General features: G+C 30.4%; 2 protein-coding genes across 4 annotated transcripts in view; one reads left to right on the top strand and one right to left on the bottom strand.

Annotated features, from left to right (window-relative positions):
- The window catches only part of LOC122499770 (histone-lysine N-methyltransferase PRDM16-like), a 385,029-nt gene that overhangs the window by 326,987 nt on the left and 31,976 nt on the right, over nucleotides 1-26,066 (top strand). For all 3 annotated transcript variants that reach the window (XM_043608275.1, XM_043608274.1, XM_043608276.1), the window contains exon 4: nucleotides 22,697-22,828. In XM_043608275.1, the coding sequence (XP_043464210.1) occupies nucleotides 22,697-22,828 (132 nt within the window). The remainder of the gene's footprint in view (nucleotides 1-22,696; nucleotides 22,829-26,066) is intronic.
- On the bottom strand, nucleotides 16,803-19,427 carry LOC122499771. The gene is made up of 3 exons (XM_043608277.1): nucleotides 19,293-19,427; nucleotides 17,344-18,182; nucleotides 16,803-17,271 (listed from the first exon to the last, which is right to left on the bottom strand). The coding sequence occupies exons 2-3, from the start codon at nucleotides 18,072-18,074 to the stop codon at nucleotides 17,043-17,045; spliced, it is 960 nt and encodes a 319-aa protein (XP_043464212.1). The 5' UTR covers nucleotides 18,075-18,182; nucleotides 19,293-19,427; the 3' UTR covers nucleotides 16,803-17,042.

Here is a 26,066-nt window from a genome sequence, read left to right as displayed (position 1 = left end):
CATTTATATTTTGAAACCCTAAATAATAATTTATGTTCTAAATACATATTAGATTAAACAGATTGATTGTCGGATTGGCATTTGAAAGATTCGGAATTTTAATTATCAGAAACTTTATTTTCTACGAATATTAATAAAAAGAAATACGTAAGAAAGTTTTTACCTAATTTATTTTCAAAAAAAAGGATTCTATTACAATCGGTTGAAGGTATATTCGAAAGGCATTAATTTTTCGTTATTTAAGCAGACGCCTGTATTCGCATTAGATTCTCAACCCCAAACAAGTAATTTGGTCAGTGAGGGTTGATAGATTGTTGGAACAGTGAACGAAGGCTATAAAGTATACAATGAACAAACTAATCTAGTTCAGCAAAGGGAGTAGTTAAGTTCAATATAGAAATAAGCCTTAATTCCAAAGGCAAGACCAACTATTGCCCTGCATAAATCAATTTTCTTAGTTTTAATCTTCTCTTACAAATATCACATGTTTGTAAAAATTATAATTATTTTGCCTAATTGATTTAATAATAACCTATTAGTTTATTTTAGTTTATCGAAAATAGCTTGTATTTTTAAAATTTTAATAGCATAACTCATTTCTTATAAGCAACATAAATGAGATTTCTCGAGATTCATTAAGAATGTTTGCTATATCAGGAAAGAGACGTGGATCCATACATCTATAATGTCCAAAATCTGAGAAAGGAATTAAGCAAAGATGTCGCCAAGTTAACTTGCTTTTGTGCTTTTGATCCCACTCGTCGTTTCGGTAACCATGTTTCCCCTTCTCTCGAGGGTGAACTGACGTCGCCATTACGAAGTTGAGAATCGTAAACAGCCCTGTTATTTAAGGCATGATAATTGACTGCGTCGTTTCGCTATGGTGAACTCAACGAATTTTCATAGTATAGAGTCCTTTTAATTCTGACGGAAATTCTGAGAAAAGCCTTATGTTCCTATATTCCATGAAATATATTCTATTCAACATCAAAATTTTCGTATTAATTTTCTTCTCTTTGTTTTTAGATTAATTTTACTGTTCCGTACACGTTCATTTTCTAATAATAAAATTTTTTTAATTGTTGCATATTACTGTAATTATGATATGCTCTGATTTAATTATAGTTTGCATCTAAAATTATATTAATATCTTTTTGATTTCAGAAATACAAAAAAAATGAAAATGTAGGAAAGTTTAGTTGAAATGGTCTGTTAGTTGAATGATTTCTGAATGATACGGGTAAATGAAGAACACGCTGTGACCGTTAAAAGCATTTTTGCGTCGAACATTATCACTATTGATTCCGTTTATTCATAAAACTTCCCAGTCAATATCCTCAATATAATATGTCCTTAAAATCCGTGATCTTTTAGGGAAAAAGTTATATTTTCCTTATAAAAGTGGTTGTAATTTTAAACTTTCTAAAATATTTTACTGTATTTCTAATTTTATGTATGATTTATTTTCATTACATAACATTATAATAATAATGATTATTTTAAATTAAACTTCTTTATGAACAACTATACAATTAATTGAATAAAACAATGCACTTAATTATTTAACAATTTTTTATGTATAAAACACGTCAAAATTTGAATATCGAAGGAAATTTTCTTTTAAAAACGAAAGAAAAGATGACAATCGTGAAAGGTAATATATTATTCACTCACTTTTAAAAGGATTTGCAATGGGCTCTGTCACAAAGATGCGACAAAAGATTTCTCCAGTTTTCAGCAAAGCATCATAGTATAGAGATTCTTCGTGTTCCGTTTTTTGGGATTTTTTGTAAAAACAGATATCTACGGATACTACACCGAAACCTTTCGACAGATCGTTTTTATTGTAGGTGTGAAGATACAAAGGAGGCGATGATGTGTTTTGTACCTAGTGTCCTTGCATCCTAAATCTTTACTATTTTTTTGTGATGTGAAACTGTAAAATATTTAAATTTAAATTGGAATAATAATAATAATAATAATAATTAATGTTATAATAAATTTAATAAACTGGCGACATACTACTAGCCCGACCCACTAAAACCTGTAACCCTTCTTCTGGAGCCCTTTACCCTCCCTCGGAACTGTCGTAAGACTTTAGCCTTCGAGGGTGGCGCTCCAACTCTGTCGCTAATGCGACCTTCTTCTTCTCTCTGCGGTTTTCCTGCGTCCGTAGTTAAAAAAATGATTAAAACTATTTCATAGTCTAAGCGGAATTTACAGCACAACAATAATAAAAAAAAAAATTATTTAAAAAGTGTTAAAAGTCAAAAGATAAAATCGCAAACGGATATAAAAAAGAAAAGAAAAAAAAGTAAACAGGTATATAACGTTGAAAAGACAAAACTGTACAAAAACGAATAAAAAAATAAAACAAAACAAATTAAAAAATGTAGAAGGACAAATAATTCACAAAATAAATTAATATGAAACAAACAAACAAATAAAAAGCTGTTTAAATTACGCTTTTTGGCGGCCGTCGAGATCTTTCCTCGACATAACCGAGATTATGAAGTTCTCGACTTGCCGCCAATTCTCTTCTGACTGGGTCATCAGCGATACCATGTTCTCCAGTGTAACTTGACTGTTTACACCTTCGAACATGGCCCGCCTCTCCAAGTCCCATTTCTTGCATGAGAAGAGGGTGTGCTTCGCGTTGTCCTCAGGGAACTGTCAATATGCACACACCTCGTCCTCGCGTAATTTAAAGCGACACAGGTACGAGTTAAAACACCTGTGACCTGTGAGCGCCTGAGTCAAATAATAGGAAACCTGACCGTGTTTCCTATTTATCCAGGTGGCAAGTGCCGGGATGCCTTATCCCGGATAGTCCATCGACCTTTTTCCTCACCATCCCATCTTTCTTGCCATCTTTCTATGAGCCTGTGCCTCGCTTCTTTGCGTATCAGGCCCTTGCTTGATCTTAATTCCTCATCGAAGAAACTGCTTTCTTTAGAAAAGAGAAACATTTCTTCCCTTTCCCTCGCCAAAAGATCTGCTGGCGGGACACTTACAAGGACCTGCACAGCACTCGTTGATACCGTCTTATATGCAGAGATGATACGCGTTGTTATCGATCTCTGCGCCGACAGTATCTTTTCACAGGTGGTCACACATCTTTTACTCCTCAGGGATGGGGCCCACTCTGGTGCTGCATAGAGCATTTTAGCGTGGGCGATACTCGCCATCAGTCTTCTTTTTTGTTCACGGGGTCCGCCTACATTTGGCATTAACCGTGAAAGATTAGCCGCACATTCGATCGCCTTATTAGACGCCGTAGCCATGTGGTGGTGGAAGTTTAACCTTCCATCTAACTCCACACCAAGATATTTAATTTGCTTACTCCACTTGACCTCGAATCCGTCTATCACGATTCGTGGGAGCTCATATCCACGTCTGTCTGTGGCCAGCAATGCCTCGGTCTTTTCCAGGGCCATTTCAAGACCTCTGGTATCCAGCCAGTTTTTTGCTAGCCGCAGACATTTGTTCACCAATGTCCCAAGAGCCTCCTCACTTTCGGCAGTGCACACGAACAACGCGTCGTCCGCAAAGCCGACGATAACCGCACCTTCTGGCAGATCCATTCGCAGAAAATCATCATAAGATACATTCCATACAAATGGACCCACCCTCGAGCCTTGAGGAGCCCCACACTGCATCTCTTCCTTGAGAGTGCAGGTGTCTCCCTCATATATAACCCACCTGTCGCTAAGATAATTATCCATTATCCGCAACAAGTAGGGCGGCATGTTTTTCTTTTTCATCGACTCGATGAGATCTTTCCATCTTGCGGAATTAAACGCGTTGCGTATGTCAATTGCTACCAACGCGCAGAAGCTCTTCTTTTTTTAGGTCCGAATTTGTTTTTTCCTGCTTTGGCTATGTCCACAACTGCCTGGATAGCATCAACTGTGGATTTGCCTTTACGGAAACCAAATTGGTGATCCGATAGACTATTCTCTCCGGTCAAGTCCCAATCCCAATCGGGATTGTCCAGGCCGGGGGTCTTTTGCCTCGTCGCTAATTTCTTAGTAACGATTTTAAAAGCCAGACCCCATGGGTCCTTATCGACTTCCTCGATTAGGTCCTTCCAGCTACGGCGTCGCGACTTGCGGATCTCTTTCTTGAGGTTCTTTTTCGCCTCCTTGAAAGCCTCTTTCAGCAAGGGATCTCCATTAGATCGGGTATATGTCCTTCTTGCTTTGAGGCATTCTTTCCTCAAGGAGGCTAGCTCCTCTGACCACCAGTGCAAGGATTTTCTTACGGAAATGGCGCCTTTGCGCGGCATTGACGCATTGCAAGCGGTGACTATCATGTTCCTCACCGCTCGCACCTCCCTATCCAGACTGCTCGGCCTCTTCACCCAGCCCAAGTCCTCAATTAAAAGGGCTTCTCTTAGGGACCGGCCGAACTTTTCCTTGTCGAGTCTCTTCATATTCCACGAGGAGGTTTTGCGACTAGGAACATCCTGTCTTTTTCCTCCTCGTGTGTCTCCCACCGAGACTGAGAACTCAATGTACTGGTGGTAACTTGCGGTATATTCCTCAGAGACCCGCCAGTCGGTTATGCGGCTAAATAGTTTAGACGATGCGATTGTTAGATCTATAATTGATCCGATCGCACCTCGTCTAAAAGTCCATGTATTGCCTCGGTTTACTGCCAATAAGTCGTTTCTGGAGATCATTTCTCCAATACGAATTCCTCTCTTGTCGAGTCTCGTCTCACCCCACTCTGGCGACTTTGCGTTAAAATCACCAGTGATGATGACATCCAGCCTGGATTCTGTGAGGCTCTCTTCTAGGTCTTCGATATTGGCTTCGAAGTTTGTCAGTGGGTCGTTGGGTGAAAAGTAGCAGCTATACATACGTATATTAGCCACCTCTATCCACACGAACCCACTGCTCGTCTCCAGAAACTTGTCAACCCGCAATTCTGGGTTGCACAGCTTTATAGCGGCTCTTTTCGCCTTATCCTAATACCAAAGGGCGAGGTCGCTTCCTTGATACTGCTCACTGCAGAACAGGATATCGACCTCATTTTCCCTTGCTGTTTGCAATAGGAGCAACTGTGCATCCTTACTTGTATGCAGGTTGACCTGCAAAAATTTTAAGGATTTTCCCTTTTAATATTTTGCAGTTCTTTCCTGTAAACCGGGCAGGCTCTCTTTCCGGAATCATGATCCGTTTCTGGCTTCCCCAGGTCCAAGCACGTAAGGCACTTCGGCTTAACGACACAGCTCTTCGCGAGGTGTCCCTCTCCGCCGCATCTCCGACAGTTTTTGCTTCTGTCAGGGCTTTTTCAGGTTCGGGTAGACTGTCCGTAGGCTAAGCACTTTTGGCACCTAGCTACTTCAACATGCTTGCGAATTGGAGCATTTATCCAGCCGATTTTGATTCGGCCAAGTTTAAGCAGAATGTCACTTCCTGCTTCTGCCAAGCGGATTAGAGCAACCTTAGTTCCTCTGTAGCGCGGCAATAATTTGCACTCCATAGTCAGGTCGGATTTACCCAGCTTTTCTTTCAATGCTGAAGTCACCTCACTCTCTGTAGTGGCTTCATCCAGGTCTTTGATTTCTAGAGACCTCTTATTTACTAGAGGTATGACCTCAGCCTCGCCATGCAGGGCCAAGGACAGACTCTCCGCAAATTTTAAGGTCTCTCCAACCTTTTTCACTATCAGGAGAACCTCCTGTTTAAAGGTTCTTCTGATTTTTTTAATCACGGTACCAGTGATTATTATTATTATTATTATTATTATTATTATTATTATTATTATTATTATTATTATTATTATTATTATTATAATAAATTTTACGAGAATTTAATTATTTAAATACAAAAGTAAATCATTTATTAAACAATTGAATGTTTTTTAAAATTCAATTCTCATAAAGAATTTTATCAACAAATTTTTAAATAATTGAATGAGTTTTATTATAAGTAAAAATAATTCAATTCTTAAGAAGAATTTTATTAGTTATTACTCTTAAACATAATTGAATTTCTGCAATAATTTGTAACTTCTCCAAAATTAAATTTTTTTCTAGTGTTTTTAACTAAAATTCTTCTATAAATCCATTATTTTGAATAATTTTTGAAAAAGTTCTTTGAGAATTTTCAAATTCATTTCTTTACAATTCAATTTTACAAAATTTTAATTATTCGGAAATTCTTCAATTAAATATATATTAAAAAATAAAAACTTGAAATAATTTTTTTCAAAAAATTCAATTAAACTTTTTCAAAAGAATTAATTCTACAGAATTTTTTTTTAAATATGAAAAATTCAGAATTTTAATGATTTTAATTTGAAACCTTTTTAAAATTCAATTATTTCTAAAAATTCACGCTATATAATTATGCTTTTAATATTTAATTTATTATAATCTAAAATTTTAACTGAAATTTATTTTTAAAACAATTTTTATTAGTAATTTCTACGAGAATTCAATTATTTAAATACAAAAATAAATAATTTATTGAATAAAAGAATGTTTCTTAAAATTGAATACTCATAAAGAATTTTATCAATAAATTTTTAAATAATTGAATTCTTTCGACGATTTTTAATAAATTTTTTGGAATAGTTACATTTTTCAAGGAATTCGATTCAAATTTGTATTAAAAATAATTGAAATTCTGCGATGAGTTTTATTATTTCTGAAAATAATTGAATCATTGAGAAGAAACTTATAAAAAATTTGTAAATATTTGAATTCCTGTGAAATTTTCATTATTTATGAAAATAATTAAATGTTTGTATAGAATTTTATTAAAAATTTTTTCAATTAATTAAATTCTTTTGGAAAATTTTATTAAAATACACTGTTAAAAATTTTTGTTCCAAATTTTATACAAAAATGTTTGAAGCAATTATCATATACAATTTTGGAAAACTACAACACACATTTTTAAATTTAATACAAATTTTCTTATTATTTTTAATAATTAATTAAATATATTTAACTATAATTTTAGAAGATTTTGAATTATTAAATTTTTCAAAAATCTAAGTTCACTAAAATTTCTAATTATATTCATTCAACATTTAAATGATATAAAATTTCAAATTGAAATCGTTTGAAGTTAATTTATTTATGAAAATTGTAAACGCAACTCTTTTAAAATTGAATTAATTTTGAAATATTTAAGTAAAATTATTCAGTATAAATAATTTATTTATTTTATGATATAGTTGTTCAAGATTTAAGTTATTTAAAAAGAAATTTTTGTTAGAAATTGAAAAAAATTGAACGTTTTGTATTAGAATTCGTGGTAATTAAATTTTATACTTTATGAATCAAACAAAAAAGACACAAAAATTCAGAATATTCTTATGAATTCTGAAAATTAAATTTTTTCAGTACTTTTAATACAAATTCTTGACTTTTTCCTGAAATGTCAGAATATATGATTATTACCTATATAATTATAATAATATTAAAAATATGTATTCCAAATCATATTTTATTTTTATAAAAAAAATTTGAATTAAAAAATTTTACATTCTAGTATTTTTAAAATTGCTAATTTTATTTTAAAAAGGGAGTGAGAAGTCAGCCGCGCGCGAATTATTGCTAGTAATATGTAATAAAAATAATAATAATATATTATTATTATTATTATATTAATATGATTACTTTTGTATTTGTTATATATTTTCTGTATTTTTTTTTTGCTGTAACCCTAAAATTATTTAGGGTCAGTCCATTATATTTCACCTGAAGCTGTTGCGGCCTATTTTTAAAAAAATCTCATAATTTGTAAAAATGATGTTTAATATCCACAAAATTCATTTTTGAGAATTATTTTATAAAATTTTTTTAATTTAACTTAGAATTTTAATTTTTAAGTTGAGTTGCACAGAAAAAAGGTTAGATTGACAGTTATGTAAATTTAATAAAGAAGCATGGAAATAATTTAGATAATACAAATTTCTTGATTGATATTTGTTAAAAATGAGCTAATTTACTTGTATAAATAGATTTTTATGTAAACATACTCAAAATAATAGATAAAAATTAATTTTAAAACTTTACTATGAAATTTCAAAAGTCACTACATTTTAATTACATCTTTCTAAAAAGTTTATAAATATTAAAAAATTTATTACTACTTAATGTAAAGTATTTTCAATGTACTTTCATAATATGTGCTAACTTTTTAATTTTATACTATAGAAATATGAAATATTTTACCTTTAATATTGAGTGTTTCATGATTTTCATTGATTTTAATTACTTATTTCTTCTCAGGTGCAAGACTAAAAAATCCAATTTTTGTCTTAATATTTAAATTTGAACTTCTTTTCCATTCTATTAAATTTTGGTGATGGAGAACGAGCTACTTTTCATTTTAAATTTAGTTTAAAAAATCTGCTGAAAAAACGAATTTGTTGGTTAAAATGCAGGTAATTTTATAACACTGAAGTTGGCTATCTCAATAGTCATGCAAAAATCTACTTGCATTTTAACCAACAAATTCTTTTTTTCAGCAGATTTTTTAAACTAAATTTAAAATGAAAAGTAGCTCGTTCTCCATCACCAAAATTTAATAGAATGGAAAAGAAGTTCAAACTTAAATATTTAGACAAAAATTGGATTTTTTAGTCTTGCACCTGAGAAGAAATAAGCAATTAAAATAAATAAAAAACATGAAACACTCAATATTAAAGGTAAAATTTTTCATATTTCTATATTATAAAATTAAAAAGTTACCACATATTATGAAAGTACATTGAAAATACTTAACATTAAATAGTAATAAATTTTTTAATATTTATAAACTTTTTAGAAAAATTTAATTAAAATGTAGTGACTTTCGACATTTCATAGGTAAATTTTAAAATCAATTTTTATCTATTATTTTGGGTATGTTTACATAATAATCTATTTATACAAGTAAATTAGCCCATTTTTAACAAATATCAATCTAGAAATTTGTATTATCTAAATTATTTCCATGCTTTTTTATTAAATTTTCATAACTGTCAATCTAACCTTTTTTCTGTCCAACTCAATTTAAAAATTAAAATTCTAAGTTAAATTCAAAATATTTTATAAAATAATTCTCAAAAATGAATTTTATGGATATTAAACATCATTTTTACAAATTATGAGATTTTTTTAAAAATAGGCCGCAACGGCTTCAGATGAAATATAATGGACTGACCCATTATTATTATTATTATTATTATTATTATTATTATTATTATTATTATTATTATTATTATTATTATTATTATTATTATTGTTTATTTATTTATTGAAATAATTCTAGATTTTAAATTCTTAACGAAGCTATCATTCTGATCGTATATAATAATGCTAGCTCTATTTTACTCGTTATATAAAAGAAAAGAATTTTTGAATTTTTCAAGTTGAACAGGAGAGTATTAAAATTTTTTGTGACGAAAAATGAGATGTCAAGCGTTTAACAAAAGGGATATAGATCTCTTTTTCTTGACAACTAGTCCAGCCTGAGCTCATCTTCGTGGAAGCATGCTCTGTTAGTTTTTCTTTTAACAAGAACTATAAAAGCGAGGCGTTAAAGCAGACAAGGGTCCGTTTGTGACATATTTTTCTCGTATTTGATTTCCGTTTTACACAATGTTTAACAATTCTAACATAGAAACTTATGCATATTTTTCCCTTTTCCATTAATAAATAATAAATCAAATATTTTGCTGATGAAATTAATTTCATGGCTCAACTGAGAACTAATTTGTCCCTATCGAAAATTCTCTTTGTCACTGCTTAGTTAATTTCCTGACAAAACTTATCTTATAGCTAAAAATTTTTATAAATAGCGGCACAAAAGTCAATGAAATATGAAGGGAGAAGATTAAATGCAATTCCATTTAACTTAAAGGTAATCCCTGATGATTTTACAGACTGTTGTTTCGACTATTAGATCGGGATGAAAACGTGTCACATTGACATTCTTTTGGCACTCAATTGTTATCTGTCCCTTTTTAAGATTCAGATGTAAAAAACGATTATCAGCGTATTTCCTTTCGACAAATTTACCACACGATCTGTCCGCACATGTCCACACAAGCCGACAAAGTGAAAAATTTCCAGCTGTGAAAGATTTAAAAGCAGCGTTCGTCCATAACGTCTTCTTCCATTCACAACAAAGTTGGAGGAAAGATGAAATCCTCTTCGTCACGCGATCTTTAAAACCAATTTTACTCTATTTCATTATCATATAAGTATTGCTTCTTCATAAAAACATTGTTCTACCAAAAATTTTCAAATTCGATTTTTTAACTTTTCTTCGTCAATTTTACCCTACAGCATGAGATATCCTTTGGATATCCCATTTTTATCCCACGATTTATGTTTATTTGTTGCAATAATTAAATTTTCATTGTTAAGCATATTCCGGGCTGGTAATCCACGGGAAATTTGAATCCCAATGGGTAATGAACGATTGGTTGAATGATGGGACATGCTTGGTGCGCACCCTGCCATTATCGGAACAATGATTGTCAACCAACATTAGACCACAGTTGGTTTTAGCTTGGAATGATTATGCCGCTTTTTTCCTTTTCCTTTAGAAAAAATTAGAAAATTGACAAAAAATTAAGATTAGGGAATAGAAAATATTTTACATATAACCTTCCGCAGAAAAGGTTCAATTCTTTTGAATTTCATTTGTGTCATATGTATTCTTTTTTAAGGCTAAAATTTGTTGAAAGTAAATTCTAATCAACTCCTTTTTAATATAATATATAAGAAAATTAGAACATTTAATAGTATTATTGTTAAATATGAATTGATTTTAAAATTAGAAACTAGTGCGCTCTTTAAAGCGCGTTATTATTTTAGCAAGTTTTGTAATAAGATTTTATGTACATGAAAATTAAAATTATTATTACCACACGTAGTGAAATTATATTATCGAAATATGGATTGCTCTGTGACAAACAATAGTTTCTTATTCCGAACTAGTTCCGAAAATGTTTTTCATTCGCTGAAAAATATAATAACGGCGATTTAAAGTATCATTGTTAAAAGGTGTGTACAGATTTTAATCTGTCGTGTTACCCGTGTGGATTCTTTTTAATGTGCTCTGGGTTCGTGCCCATCTCTTAGAAATACTTCTTAGTGTCCCCAGTAGCTGGGCCTATTATTACCCAGGTCAAATCGTCTTGCTTGTCACTTTTCTTCTCCTTCACAAAAATAAATCCCATATACTTTGTTTGCACGCGAGGGACATTACGAGTTTTTCGACCGCACTACCTGACACTGCAGTTGTTCGCTGGTAAATCTGTAATGGACCTATGCGACATAAATATTAGCCTATTAATATTAGTCACGTATCTTGTGGCTATATAGATAATTATTAAATCCATTAATTTTTTTTAAATATCTTTTATAAAATATAGCAATGGTTTTCCTATCAGTTTTATTATTTCTAAGGGTAAATTTACTAGTTTGAAAAATTATTAATCCTAAAGATTCATAATTTTTAATTTTGTTAAGAAAGAAGTAAATAAGATTAGTTTTTTGAAATCTGTTCAGTAAATTTAAAAAATTTAAAGTTTATAAAAAATGTGTTTCTTCGAAAATTAAAAATCATGCAGATTTGTATGGTTTTTGGCCAAAATATGTACATATTTATATACATACACTGAGAGAAAAGAATAGTTGGGGTATAACCATTTTTTCCAAGATAATTTTTAGTTAGTAAAACATGCTGCCGATAATTTATTGGTTGGGGTTACGATCTTTATTAGTATCCTTATTGGTCGTCCATAAATTACGTAAGACTTTTGGGGAGAGGGGGGTCTGCCTATTTCTTACGATCAATAGAAAAAATGGCGCTAATGTATGTTAAATACCTTACGTAATTTATGAACAGCCTCTTATATTTTATTAATTGATTTAACTATTTCTTTATTGGGCTACCTATTTAATTATAGTTATAACAAAGTGGCTAGAGTAACTAACTAAATAGTAATAGTAACTAATACAAATTAGCAGTGACTTTTTTACTAACTAAATATTAGTCATAACTATAATCATTTCTCTCAGTGTAAAAAAATCTCTCAGTGTCAAAAAATCATTATGATCTTTTTTAGCATATTTTCTAAATAATGTTTTGAGACAGTAATTTTATGATGCTAAAGAACATTTTTAAGCAAAAAAAATATGTATATATATAAATATTTTTTTGAAATTATTATGTCCATTTAAACTTATTCTTTATTCAGTAAAAAAATTTGTACTGTGATAATTTTCACGCGTTAATTAGTATATTAAGCAACAAGGTACGTAAAGGTAGCCATTTATTTACGGCGATTTTTGTAACACGTGGAGGTCGAGGGCACCGTAGGCGCCCCGAGACCGTAACGAGTGACACAAAAATCGCCGTAAATAAATTGGCAGCCTTTAAGTCCCGTGTTACTTACCATATTTTTTATTCCAAAGGCACAAAAGTGTCGTTTTCAGATAGCAGACGACAGAGAGTAAAAGTCATTCACTTGTTCGGCTTGTATGAAAATGGCGGCCTTTTTTTCCCATGAGCAAAAATAACGCATGGGACCAGCTGTTTTTTTTTGCCCATGAGAAAAAAAGGTCGCCATTTTCATTCAAGTGGACCAATGAATGGCTTTTAGTTCCTGTCGGCTGTTATCTAAAAGCGTCTATTTTGTGCCTGAGGTATGGAAATGCATATTTTTTCATGGAAAAAAACCTTGTTTTTTCTCTCCGTGTATAATTTTAAAATTTTTTAAACCACCAGACTTTCTGACAACTTTCCGGAAAGACAGAAGTCTGCTCAAGGTCCGGGGAAATTTTCCAAGAGACTCTGTAGACTTTTTTACTTGGGAAATGCCAACAAAAACTAAGCGAACGACTTTTTTCACTTTTCATAAAGATAAGTGTCTTATTTCCCAAGTAAAAAAGTCTACATAGTGTTTGCAAACTTTTCGAGTACTCTCATTAAACTCGTGTCTCTCCAGAAAGTCCGCGGAAAGTCTTCTGGTTTAAAAAATAAAAAAATTATGGAATAACAGTTTTTTACATTTTTTGAACCACTAAACTTTCTGCAGACAAGAGACAGCTGAAACTCTGTGGAATGTTTGCAGACATTCTGTGGACTTTTTTACTTGGGTTGTCAAAAAAACAGGTCACTTCTACAATCGCAGGACTCTTGTCTTGAACTTGAATATACATTTGTGAGATATTGTGGAAGTTTTTACTTGGGCAATGTTGCTTGGCAAGCTTACTGTAAGATTATACGTCCAATATGGTCCGATTAAGAGATTATTTTCTATTAAGAATAACATTCTTAACAAAGTATATATACAATAAATAGAAATATATGAATGTGCTTCGCTGTAAAGTTCTAGTGACAGTTCTAGTTGATAATAAAGGTGAAAAAAAGAGTAATGAAAAATTTTACTTTATCAACAGTGGATATTTATCCGTACTGCTATTTGTAACACAAGTAAAAAAATCTGGACAAAGTCTGCAGACATTCCGCAGACTTTAAGCAGACTCCTATCTGCCGACAGTATGCTGAAAGTCTGCAGATATTCTGTTGTAATTCTGGTCGTTTAAAAGACTATAGACAACAATTATTTATTGAAAACTATAATAGATTTATGATTATCCTGCTCCGAAAAATTAACAACTTGAAAACTTGATGTTACATCGATATATCTTCAAACACACCCTTACAATAAAAGAGTATCCTGAATTAATGTAGGATATTCATCCCAAAAATTCACAGGATAACTCAGAATGACCATAGATTATCCACATGATTTTCTAGTGTATCCAAAAGTTATCCATGGGATATCCAAACCACATATTTATAGGAAATTTATAGGATATCCATAGGACGCTCGTAGGATATCATTAGGTTATCCTGATTATATATCTAGCATATTCTCAGGTTATTCTAATGATAACTCAAGGGTAACCTGAAGATATCCTACGCACATACTAGGGGTATCCTAAAAATATCCTACAAATCGACGGTTTTGATATCATATGGATAACCTTGGGATATTGCATGATATCATGTTGATAACCTTGGGATATCCTAAGATATTATAGGATATAATCTGGATAATCTTTATATATCTCAAGATATTCTGAGGATATTTTGGGATATCCTACATTTATTTAGGACCTCGTTTAGGACATCCTTAGGTTATATTTAGGATATCCTTTTGTTGTGAGAGTGTGTTTGAAGATAACGATTTAACATTAAGTTCTTAAATTTTTCTAAGCAGGGTAATCATAAATCTATTAGTTTTCAATAAATAATTTTTGTCTATTGCTTTTTAAACGACCAGAATTACAACAGAATATCTGCAGACTTTCTGCAGATTTTTATACTTAGAAAAAATAAATTTATAGATTGTTGTAATTATTATTTTTAATTAGTTATAAGTTTTGAATCTATGAATTGATTTTCTTCATTATCTACAACTAAAAATATCATTACGGATAAACACCCATTGTTGATAAAGTATAAATCTTCATTACTCTTTTTTCACCTTTATTATCAACTATATAGAACTATCAGTAAGTAGAGCTGTACAGCGAAGCACATTCCACATTTTCATAGGGATTTTACAATATACTCGTATTTTTCTTATTTTACTCTTATTGTATTGTACTTAGGGGTTTCTGGGGACTGTGATAACGAATCCGTTATAAAATTTCAAAAATTCAAAATGGCGGATCCAATATGGCGGACAAAATTCTTAAAACTAATCGAAATCATTTTAAACTTATACCACTACACGGAAAGAATTTTGGTCCACCGTTTGTACGTTAAGGTACATCCGTTGTGTTAGTAGCCGATTCAAATTTTATCCCTTAAACCGAGACATATTTCGTCCCTGTTTCGGTGCGTCAGTCTTGTTAATGCTGCGCAAGCGTTGAACTTTGAATGGAGTCTAACATTTGTCTCCAAATCTGGGACCAGTGCTATATTGTACATGCGCTGTCGCGTATATGATTTTGTTGAAAAAATGGCATTATTATTATCTTATAAAGATAATAATTACAGTGTAGGCATTTAAAACATATGTAGACAAAAAAAAATATTTTTACTATTTTTTTAAACAACTACTTTGTTTTATTTTAACCTTATTTTTTAAACATTTCAAAAATTTTGTTTTTATACAAATTCTTATTTAACAAAATAATTTTTTTTTTGAAATTTATAAAATTTTTCAGAAATAATTTACAATTTTAATAACAATATTTTAAATAAAATTATATACACTGCAAAAAGAAGTATCTTAATTAAGATGTTTTGGTAGTCATTTCTAAGATGTTATGGTAGTCACTTTTTAGTCATTTAAAATATCTTAATTTAAGATGTTAAAAGCATCTTCATACACATTTTCAGCATATTTTTTAGGAAAAAAGTTTTGAGGTTAACTATGGGCTTATATGTAAAACATTTTATGCATCTTAGGTTTTAGTAACTTAAATTTTTTTCGCATCTTACAATTCACAAGTAACTTATAGCTAAACATCTTATTGAGACAGAAACATCTTAATTTAAGATACTTTAAAAAACTTACAGGAAGTATCTTACTTTTTTAAGATAGAAGAAATAAGACGTATAAAGCATCTTAAAAATCAGTATCAGCCAGTTTATTAAATTCACTATTTTATATATTTATTTTTCTTTTTTTTATATTTCCTTTTGTTTTATCATACCAACCCCACATAACCTTGGAGTGCGGAATCCAAGGTATCTGTAGGCAGATTTCCCAAAATTCCCTAAGCAAAAAAAAAGAAAAAAAGATACTTATTTTTGCAGTGTAATTTAATAATAATATAATACTAAAAATGTTCATAATAATAATTTTATAAAGTTATTTATATATATTTTCGTCTTTTGGATTAATTTAAATAATAATTTGAATTTATAATATTAATTAATCAATTATAAAATTAATATACACGGTTATTTTAAATCCTTAAAAGAATTTCTTCAGAAAATTCAAGAACTGAGATTCAAAATTATGTATAGTTATTTTCTTGATTCACTGCAATTGTCTCTGTTAACGTTCAAGTGTTGTCTTTAACATTGGGGACAATATACGTCCCTGTTTTCGGCGCATATGACGCATGGAATCCGGGATATCATTTACATCTGAACGTTAGTATACACTAGAACCTCCAACGATTGCAGCGTGACCTTCTTGTGTGCAATAGATGGAGGTTTTCACCTTGGCGCCATCTTTCCATAAAAGTGTCAACACTCAGGGCCGTACACTCTCACATATTTTGTATTGGCGTAAAATGTCATTTTTATCCTCGCCATTTTTTATTTTTTTTTAAATATTATGTTTAGTTTCAATGCCTAAGTGCGTTCTTTTACGTTTTTGACCTTTTTCAGTCTCATGTTGAAATATGAAAATACAACTTTAAAAAACGGGGCGCAAAAGAACACTAAACTTAGAACAATACTGCCTTCGCATTAATATGGCGGTGTCCTCCCCTCTCACCCCCCTAGCGGATGACCACCAAACTTTCGTAAACAACTGCAATAGATAGAGATGCAATCGTTGGAGGTTCTAGTGTAACAGGTGTACTATAGGCAGCGCAACCGGTGGACCGAAATTTTTTCCGTGTAAGGAATTATTAGGGTCGCTTGTAACGAATCTGGACCCAGAGAACCTTATATATATAGTTCTGAATAATTAAAAGAAGCATCAAGTTATTATTCTATTTGGTTCATGACATCTATATACATATACTATACATATATATATATATATATATATATATATATATATATATATATATGTTACCGGTAAAACCCGAAGTCCAGGCATTTCGCGAAATGCCTAGGCAAATCGGGAAATACCTAAAATCTCAGGTATTACTCGAATTTCCTGGCCATTCTTAGGTATTTTCCGAATTGCCTAGGCATTTTCGTGAATTTCCTAGGCATTTCGCGAAATGCCGAAGTCGATTTAGGCAAATTGAAAAAGTTATTAAAAAATTAATTGTGTATATGTGTATTGTGTAATTAATTGTATATATTTTTTGCTGGTTATTTGTTGCAGCATGTCGAACTACTGTGACACTTCGAATTACAAAGTAGCCCTTTTTTCCTGCATAAGCATCTTTTTGTTTTGCAGGATGTCTGACAGTGGCAGCGGGTAAATCCTTGTCCATTAGTATTAGATTCCTGAGTCGCTATACTTCGCAAGGAAATTGTTTCATCTTGTGGAACGTCTTGCTCGTCAATAAAGGATGCCTTACATTTGTCAAATTCGGACCTGTAAATAAAAATATTAAATTAATAAGTCATATCTGCAAATTAAGTAAAAGAAAATGTAAAGCCAACAGACCTGCAGTATAATCTGTTTATAATTCCTTGTCTCGTTCCAATCCTATGGAGCTCGTCTTTTTTCTCTAAAACCACACCAATTACATTTCTGAAATCGCTTTTGGCCTTGTCAACATCTGGTATCGGGATTGTGACATTATCTCCAACTTCAACTGGACGATGACTTTTATCGGAAGATATTTTCATTCTCTTTGCTTGAAGTTCGAGTCCTTCTGCTGCTCGCTTCCTGGCTGAAAAAATGTTTTCTTGTCGAGAATTATTTAAGTCTTCCACATTTGAAGCCGAAGGTTGATTTTCTTGTCGAGAATTATTTAAGTCTTCCACATTTGAAGCCAAAGGTTGATTTTCTTTTGGAGAATCATTTGAATCTTCCACATTAAAAATTGATTGTTGAGTCGTATCTTCATATGATCCATTATTGCCTAAGACACTGCGCAGATCATCTTCGGTCTGAATATTTTGTACGACTTCGCTGGGTAATTTAGTGGTAGAAAGTCCTACTTTAGGATCAAAGCCAAACATAGCCTTGTAAGGTGATTGTTTAATACCAGAATGCAAAGACCTGTTCTTCATAAATTGAATGAATTTTAAACCTGCGGACCATTTAGTGGTTTTATTTTCTCTCATCCAAACAGCGAGCATGTTTTCTATATCCTGGTTTGCTCTTTCCACAGACCCTTGACTCTGGCTATGTCTAGGTTTTCCATGAACTATTTTTAGTTCTGGCCACATTGATGCCAATTCAGTTATAATACGGTTAACAAACTCTCGACCATTGTCGGATTGAAGAATAACAGGAGCGCCGAATGTCAGGAAAATGTCCAAAAGTTGATAAGCAATCTGTTAAAAAATATAAATAAGAATAAATAAATTCCTAATATAACAACTATTAAAAATTATATTAAATAATATTATATTACATAAATAATATAAAAAATAATAATAATAATATAATATTATTATATTTATTATTTATTTTATTTTTTTTATTTTTCTATAATTAACTATATTAATTTGAATGTTCTTTCATTCTTTCACTTTTTCTGTCCCTCATACTCTGAAGTTGTCTTTTATTTATACTTTTGTTTTTTGTTAACATTAGAAAGATTGTATACTAATTATTTTTATTTTATAATAATTAATTCAAAATTATAATGACAAATAGAAATCATCCGAATTTTTTTCACATCTTTTCATTAAAAGACTAAAATTTTCTTAAATATTATGTTTTGTCAAATTGAAATTATTTTTGTTCTTTACTTGAACTCGCAAGAACTCACTGTATATCAAAATATTGACAGTAATAATGAAATATTAACTATGTAAATAAAGCTTTATTAATCTGTTAACAATACTTTATTTCATATTATTTTACTATTAAACTGTGTAAATAAAGGTTTATTAATTGACATTAAACTTTCGTATTTTACAATATTTTCTACATCTCTGTTAATAATATTTTATTTTATATTATTTTACTATTAAATAATTAATTAAATTAATAAGTAATAAAATTTTTTTCTTACCTCTTCTGCACGTTTTGATGTTAGTGGTCGAAGGAGAACAAATTTCGTGAGATGATCTTGATAAACCATGATAAATTTAAATTGTTGATCAGCTTGCGACTGTAAATCGATTAAATCAACTTGGCATCGACTATTCATTTCAGAATGAAGAATTGGTTTTGAAACTAAACCGCGTTTCCTTTTCACTTTTTTCAAATGGCATATTTCGCATTTGGATAAAAACGTGTTCACAACGTCACGCGTTATGTTGGCATATTTTTTGTTTGTTTCGTCCAACATTCTGTCGCGACCTCCATGACCAGTAGCAATATGTGATGCTTCCAAAATATTGAACATTTTTTCGAGAGGAACATAATATTTTATTTCCCCATCATTGCACTTGGCAATTAATTTTGATACACCAGCAACTTCTAATATATCGTACCTTTTTATTCGTCTATATTGCCGACTAGTTTTGGGTCCGTTCAACTTCACTTCATGCATATCTTTTAGTATCTCGTCGTATTCTTCCTCGAGTAATATTTTATAATTTTGTGAATTTTTTAATGCACTGAAAAAATCGTTTTGCCAATTTTCTCTCACGTTATCGTTAGACATATTTAAATATTTACGCGCAAGCGATCGAAAAAAACACTGTGAACACGAGCGAACAATCACTCAAACTGATAGACAGCTGTCGATTACTAATTGCTGTTCGATAATAGACAAATAATTTTGTAAACAATCTGTTTACATTAGTATGCGGCTTTGAATGATCAACTTTTCAATTTGCCTAAATCGACTTGGGCATTTCGCGAAATGACTAGGTATTTCGCGAAATGCCTAGGCAATTTGAGAAATGCCTAAAATTTCTAGGTAAAACTCGAATTTCCTGGCCACTTTTAGGTATTTCCCGATTTGCCTAGGCATTTCGCGAAATGCCTGGACTTCGGGTTTTACCGGTAACATATATATATATACATATACTCAAGCAAAAAATTAGCTTAGCAAATGTATAAGACTTTTCGTACGACATATTGCTTCTGCCATTTTAAATATCTAAAAATATCTAAAAAAAAGTTCCTTTTAATAGAAAACAAACCAATAAACCGCTGAAAAGTTAACGTAGAATAACAGATTAATAATTAATAACAGATTTCAAATGAATAGATGAAATTAAAAAATAGATTATAATTAAAATAACATTAATAAAAAAAATTATAAGTTGAAATAGCAATACCCAATTTGCGGGCTTTACAGTATATAAAGTGTTTTAAATTGAGTTACTTCCAATTAACCAAGAATTGAACTCTATTAAAATTGTAATTCTCCTTCAACGAAGCGTCAGTAAGTGCTAAGAAAACGTAGGGAGAGCGAGGATAACGATTAAATTCGATGATCGTTGTTGATGGAGGGTCAGAAAAGTAAGAAGTGTGGTCCTAGAGGGGTGAATCAGGGCGAGACGCATGGTTACCCATGCATCGTAAAATCCTGAGCCCACAAGACAATTCAGAAAAATCACTTGACTCCCCCTAAAAGCAGGGCTCATGGAACTAATTCCAGATGCTGTACGCGAATTAGAAAAAAGAAGCACATCTAGATGTGAATAATTGCTGCTTAAATGCATCCTTTGCTCTTTTAAAAAAAATGAACAAAAATTAATAAACATTAAACGAAATAAATATAGTTTATTTATTTTTCTTAATAAATATATTATGCATAAATATAAAATTACAAATTAGAATAAAGAAAATTCTAATTAACAGGATTTTCGTACTGTGACTTTTTGTTTATCGGAATCCATGTTAATTTTATTAAGCGATTTCGGAGGGACTAACTTGATTCTTTTTTGTCCTGCCGGAAGGACGTTGGACGTTCTATCATTTAAATAAAAAACAGAAAAGTACGTTTTTTAAATATAACATGTAGTTTTATTTTGCTCTAATTTTCTTTAATGAAACTATTCTTATATTTTTTACAAATTACATTTAATATAAATACGAACTTCACTTAACAATATAATTATTATAATAAGATCTTAACTTATAAATAGTGATTTTCACTCATTATTCATTACGCCCCGGGTGGGTATCCGTCGCACCCCAGCCTGGAGCGTATTGGATAGCTCTGCACTGCTCCAGAAAAACCGTTCTACAAAAAAAGGAGGAGGAATATCGAGACGAATTTTCTTTAAAAGAAAGCTAAAATATTAAAGTCACTTTTCTGCACGGAAAAAATTTCGGTCCACCGGTTGCGCTGCCTATAGTACACCTGTTGTACTAACGATCAGATGTAAATGATATCCCGGATTCCATGCGTCATATGCGCCGAAAACAGGGACGTATATTGTCCCCAATGTTGAAGACAACACTTGAACGTTAACAGAGACAAATGCAGTGAATCAAGAAAATAACTACAATTTTGAATCTCAGTTATTGAATTTTGTGAAGAAATTCTTTTAAGGATATTATTATTGAGTTACACTGCAAAAATAAGTATCTTTTTTTCTTTTTTTTTGCTTAGGGAATTTTGGGAAATCTGCCTACAGATACCTTGGATTCCGCACTCCAAGGTTATGTGGGGTTGGTATGATAAAACAAAAGGAAATATAAAAAAAAGAAAAATAAATCTATAAAAAATTAAATTTAATACACTGGCTGATACTGATTTTTAAGATGCTTTATACGTCTTATTTCTTCTATCTTAAAAAAGTAAGATACTTCCTGTAAGTTTTTTAAAGTATCTTAAATTAAGATGTTTCTGTCTCAATAAGATGTTTAGCTATAAGTTACTTGTGAATTGTAAGATGCGAAAAAATTTAAGTTACTAAAACGTAAGATGCATAAAATGTTTTACATATAAGCCCATAGTTAACCTCAAAACTTTTTTCCCAAAAAATATGCTGAAAATGTGTATGAAGATGCTTTTAACATCTTAAATTAAGATATTTTAAATTACTAAAAAGTGACTACCATAACATCTTAGAAATGACTACCAAAACATCTTAATTAAGATACTTCTTTTTGCAGTGTATATAATTTTATTTAAAATATTGTTATTAAAATTGTAAATTATTTTTGAAAAATTTTTTAAATATCAAAAAAAAAATTATTTTGTTAAATAAGAATTAATATAAAAATAAAATTTTTGAAATGTTTAAAAAATAAGGTTAAAATAAAAAAAAGTAGTTGTTTAAAAAAATAGTAAAAATATTTTTTTTTGTCTACATATGTTTTAAATGCCTACACTGTAATTATTATCTTTATAAGATAATAATAATGCCATTTTTTCAACAAAATCATATACGCGACAGCGCATGTACAATATAGCACTGGTCCCAGATTTGGAGACAAATGTTAGACTCCATTCAAAGTTCAACGCTTGCGCAGCATTAACACGACTGACGCACCGAAACAGGGACGAAATATGTCTCGGTTTAAGGGATAAAATTTGAATCGGCTACTAACACAACGGATGTACCTTAACGTACAAACGGTGTACCAAAATTTTTTCCGTGTGTCTGCGGGATAAACATTCAATTAATCGTGTACATGAGGAAGTAAAACAACAAAGAGCAAAAAGTTATTCATAACACACAAGTCTCTCCTACAACTTATAAAAGAATAATACGTTTCTATATTTTGAGGTTTGAAACTTTAATTGACCCAGCATTTTTTACCCATTTGGAAATTTTAAGATAAACATTTACACTTAACCTATATCGTAAGCTGAATGTACTTCCCTATTTATAATAATAACTTAATTCAAATTATAAATTGCAAAAATATTTTATAAAAAATGAAATATGTAAACCATTAAACTAAAAAAGTGATGAAATATTCATTACAGGTTAAAGTTCCGGGAAGTGGAGCAAGAGGATGGTTCGATGCGTCTCATGAAACGAGTAATTGGCTCAAGTACATTCGAAGCACATCGAGTTCACACACGATCAACATGCGATATGTTCTCATTGGAGGAGAGGTAATTAGAATTTTGATAATTCATGATCTATATTTCTTAATTGATTAACTATAACACAGTCAATTCACTGAAAATTCTTCAATAGATTAAATAATGAGTTTCAATCTGCTACTGTAAACAATGCCTCAATGTAGATGTAATTTACAACCTACTCTAAAAAGCAACTGTCGTTCAAATAATAACGTCAGTTGTGACTAATTTCACGAATAATGATACAACGAAAATTAATCAGCTTGTGCCAAAAATTTCTCTTGGCACGAGCCATTACCATCAGTTTCGGTTGATTTCACACATTCGTGAGTAAGTTTGAAAAAATTTATTTATTTTTACGATTTCTAGAAATTCCGGTGAATTGGCTTTTTAATCCCTCTTTTGAACCTAAAAACCATGCAGAAACATTCATATTCCGATGTTTAGAGGTTGAATAGAAAAAATTTTGACATATAGGGCTAAAAATTAATATACCTATACTTTTTTACCCAGAGGACTAAAAATTTGTATACTTATGTATTTTAATGAGTAGATTACAGGGAAATTTTTTAATACTGACTCCCACTTTTACAAACTATATTTCTTTCAGTGGACCTAGCGTAAAGGTAACGCAGCTGAACAGTTGGATGTATTATTCAAGAAATAATTTTCCCTCCCAATTAACCCATTAATGTCCAAATGTACAATTTTTTGTCACAAACTTTGAAACTATATTTTAACATAAAAACTCTAAAGAAAAAATTCCGCAATAGTGATTTCTTATAGGGCAAAAACCGCTCTTTCTAATGGTGTGTCGCAAAATTTTATAAAGTTATAATAACGTAGAGTGTTTTCAGGACCTTAATTTTTGTCAAATAAAATTGTTTATATTGTGGCCTTGGGTCCAAGGCCCCAAGGCCACAATATAAACAATTTTATTTGATAAAGTTATAATTAAATAAATTACACATGTTTAAAAAAAACGTGAAATTTTTATGTTTTTTTAATTTTTTGAGGCGCATGATTATTCCCCAAATGTCATTTAACCGAACTGTCATTTTACCGAATTGCATTTATCCTAACTGTCATTGTTCCGAAATGTCATTTTATCGAATTGTCATTTTTACGAAATGTAACTTTTGTGAATCGCCATTTTTACGAATTGTCACTTTTGAGAAAAGTTATTTTTGCGAATTGTCATTTATGCGAACTGCCTTTTTTTCGAATTGTCATTTTTACGAAATGGCAATTCTCAACAGTGACATTTCGTAAAAATGACAATTCGAAAAAATGGCAGTTCGCATAAATGACAATTCGCAAAAGTGACAATTCTTAAAAATGACAATTCGTGAAAATGACATTTCGTAAAAATGCCAATTCGAAAAAATGACATTTCGGAACAATAACGATTCGTAAAAATTACAATTCGTAAAAATAATAATTAGCAAAAATGACTTTTCGCAAAAGTGGCAATTCGTAAAAATAACGATTCGCAAAAGTGATATTTCGATAAAATGAGACGCATGATTATTCCCGAAATCTTTTTTGACCAAATAGGTATTGATATAAAACTGCTTAACTTAAAATTCACATAATATGCACATTATTTGACATAAATTTCATTGTACACAAAAACCATTTAACATAAATATCATTTGTCATAGAATTCATTAAACAAAAATATTATGTTACATAAAACTCAGATAACTTAATTCCCATTTGACATAAAAATCATTTAACATAAATTTCTTTTGACATAAAATTCATTTAACGTAAATTTTATTCGTTATAAAATTCATTTGACATCAATTTCATTTGGCATAAATGTCATTTAACGTAATTCTTATTTGACATAAATATCATTAGACATAAAATTAGCTTGACATAAATTTCATTTGATATAAATTTCATTTGACGGATAACTCATTACACATAATTCTCATTTGACATAAAATTCAGTTGTCACAGATTTTATTTTACATAAAGATCATTTGACATTGAAATATAGACGCGAATTTTAAAATTGGCGAATCACAATGTTGTTGATAATATCTAATTGGTTACTTTTAAAATTCGAGCCGATATTGTTATGTTAAATGTAATTTGTGTAAAATGATTTTTATGTCAAATGAGAATTTTGTTGAATGACTTTTATGACAAATGAAAATTGTGTTAAATGTCTTTTATGTCAAATGAACTTTATGTCAAATGAATATTATGTTAAATGGGATTTATACCAAATGAAATTTATGTCAAGTAAATTTTATGCCAAATGAGAATTATGTTAAATGGAATTTATGCTAAATGAAATTTATATAAATTTAATTTTACGTTCAATAATAATTATGTTAAATGATATTCACGTCAAATGAAATTTATGTCAAGCTAATTTTATGTCTAATGATATTTATGTCAAATGAGAATTACGTTAAATGACTTTATGCCAAATGAAATTGATGTCAAATGAATTTTATAACAAATAAAATTTACGTTAAATGAATTTTATGTCAAAAGAAATTTATGTTAAATGATTTTTATGTCAATAGAAATTTATGTTACATAATTTTTATGTCAAATGGGAATTAAGTTATCTGAGTTTTATGTAACATAATATTTCTGTTTAATGAATTCTATGACAAATGATATTTATGTTAAATGGTTTTTGTGTGCAATGAAATTTATGTCAAATAATGTGCATATTATGTGAATTTCAAGTTAGGTAGTTTTATATCAAATAACTATTTGGTCAAAAAAGATTTCGGGAATAAGCATGCGTCTCGATAAAATAACAGTTCGAATCAATGCAATTCGGTAAAATGACAGTTCGGTCAAATGACATTTGAAGAATAATCATGTGCCTCACCCTATCAGATATGGGTACTCTGCAAACAAAATTTTCAAAATGGCGGACACAAAATGGCGTCTAAAGCGAAATTTTATTTACAATATCGTAGCCATATGAACAAAATCCCAAAACTTAATAAATTTCTTTAAAATTTTACAAATAAGTGTTTTTGAAGTCCCTGATGATGACGAAATCAAAGTCAAAGTTTAAAAATTCAAAATGTTGAATCCAACATGGCAGATTCGTTGGAAATTTGTTACTCGAGGGTTTTTTAGGGTCGCTGATTACGAATCTAAAGTTAGATTTAGAAAATTCAAAATGGCGGATCCAATATGGCGGATAAAATTCAATATGGTGAATAAAATTGTTAAAAATTAATTAAATTCATTTGAAAATTGTTACTTGGGGGTTTTCAGGATCGCT

This window comes from Leptopilina heterotoma, unplaced genomic scaffold (genome assembly GCF_015476425.1).
Source record: "Leptopilina heterotoma isolate Lh14 unplaced genomic scaffold, ASM1547642v1 Lhet_175, whole genome shotgun sequence".
In the NCBI taxonomy this organism is placed as follows: Eukaryota; Metazoa; Arthropoda; class Insecta; order Hymenoptera; family Figitidae; genus Leptopilina; species Leptopilina heterotoma.
Note: the sequence above shows the minus strand (reverse complement) of the source record. Positions and strands in the feature narration are given on the sequence as shown.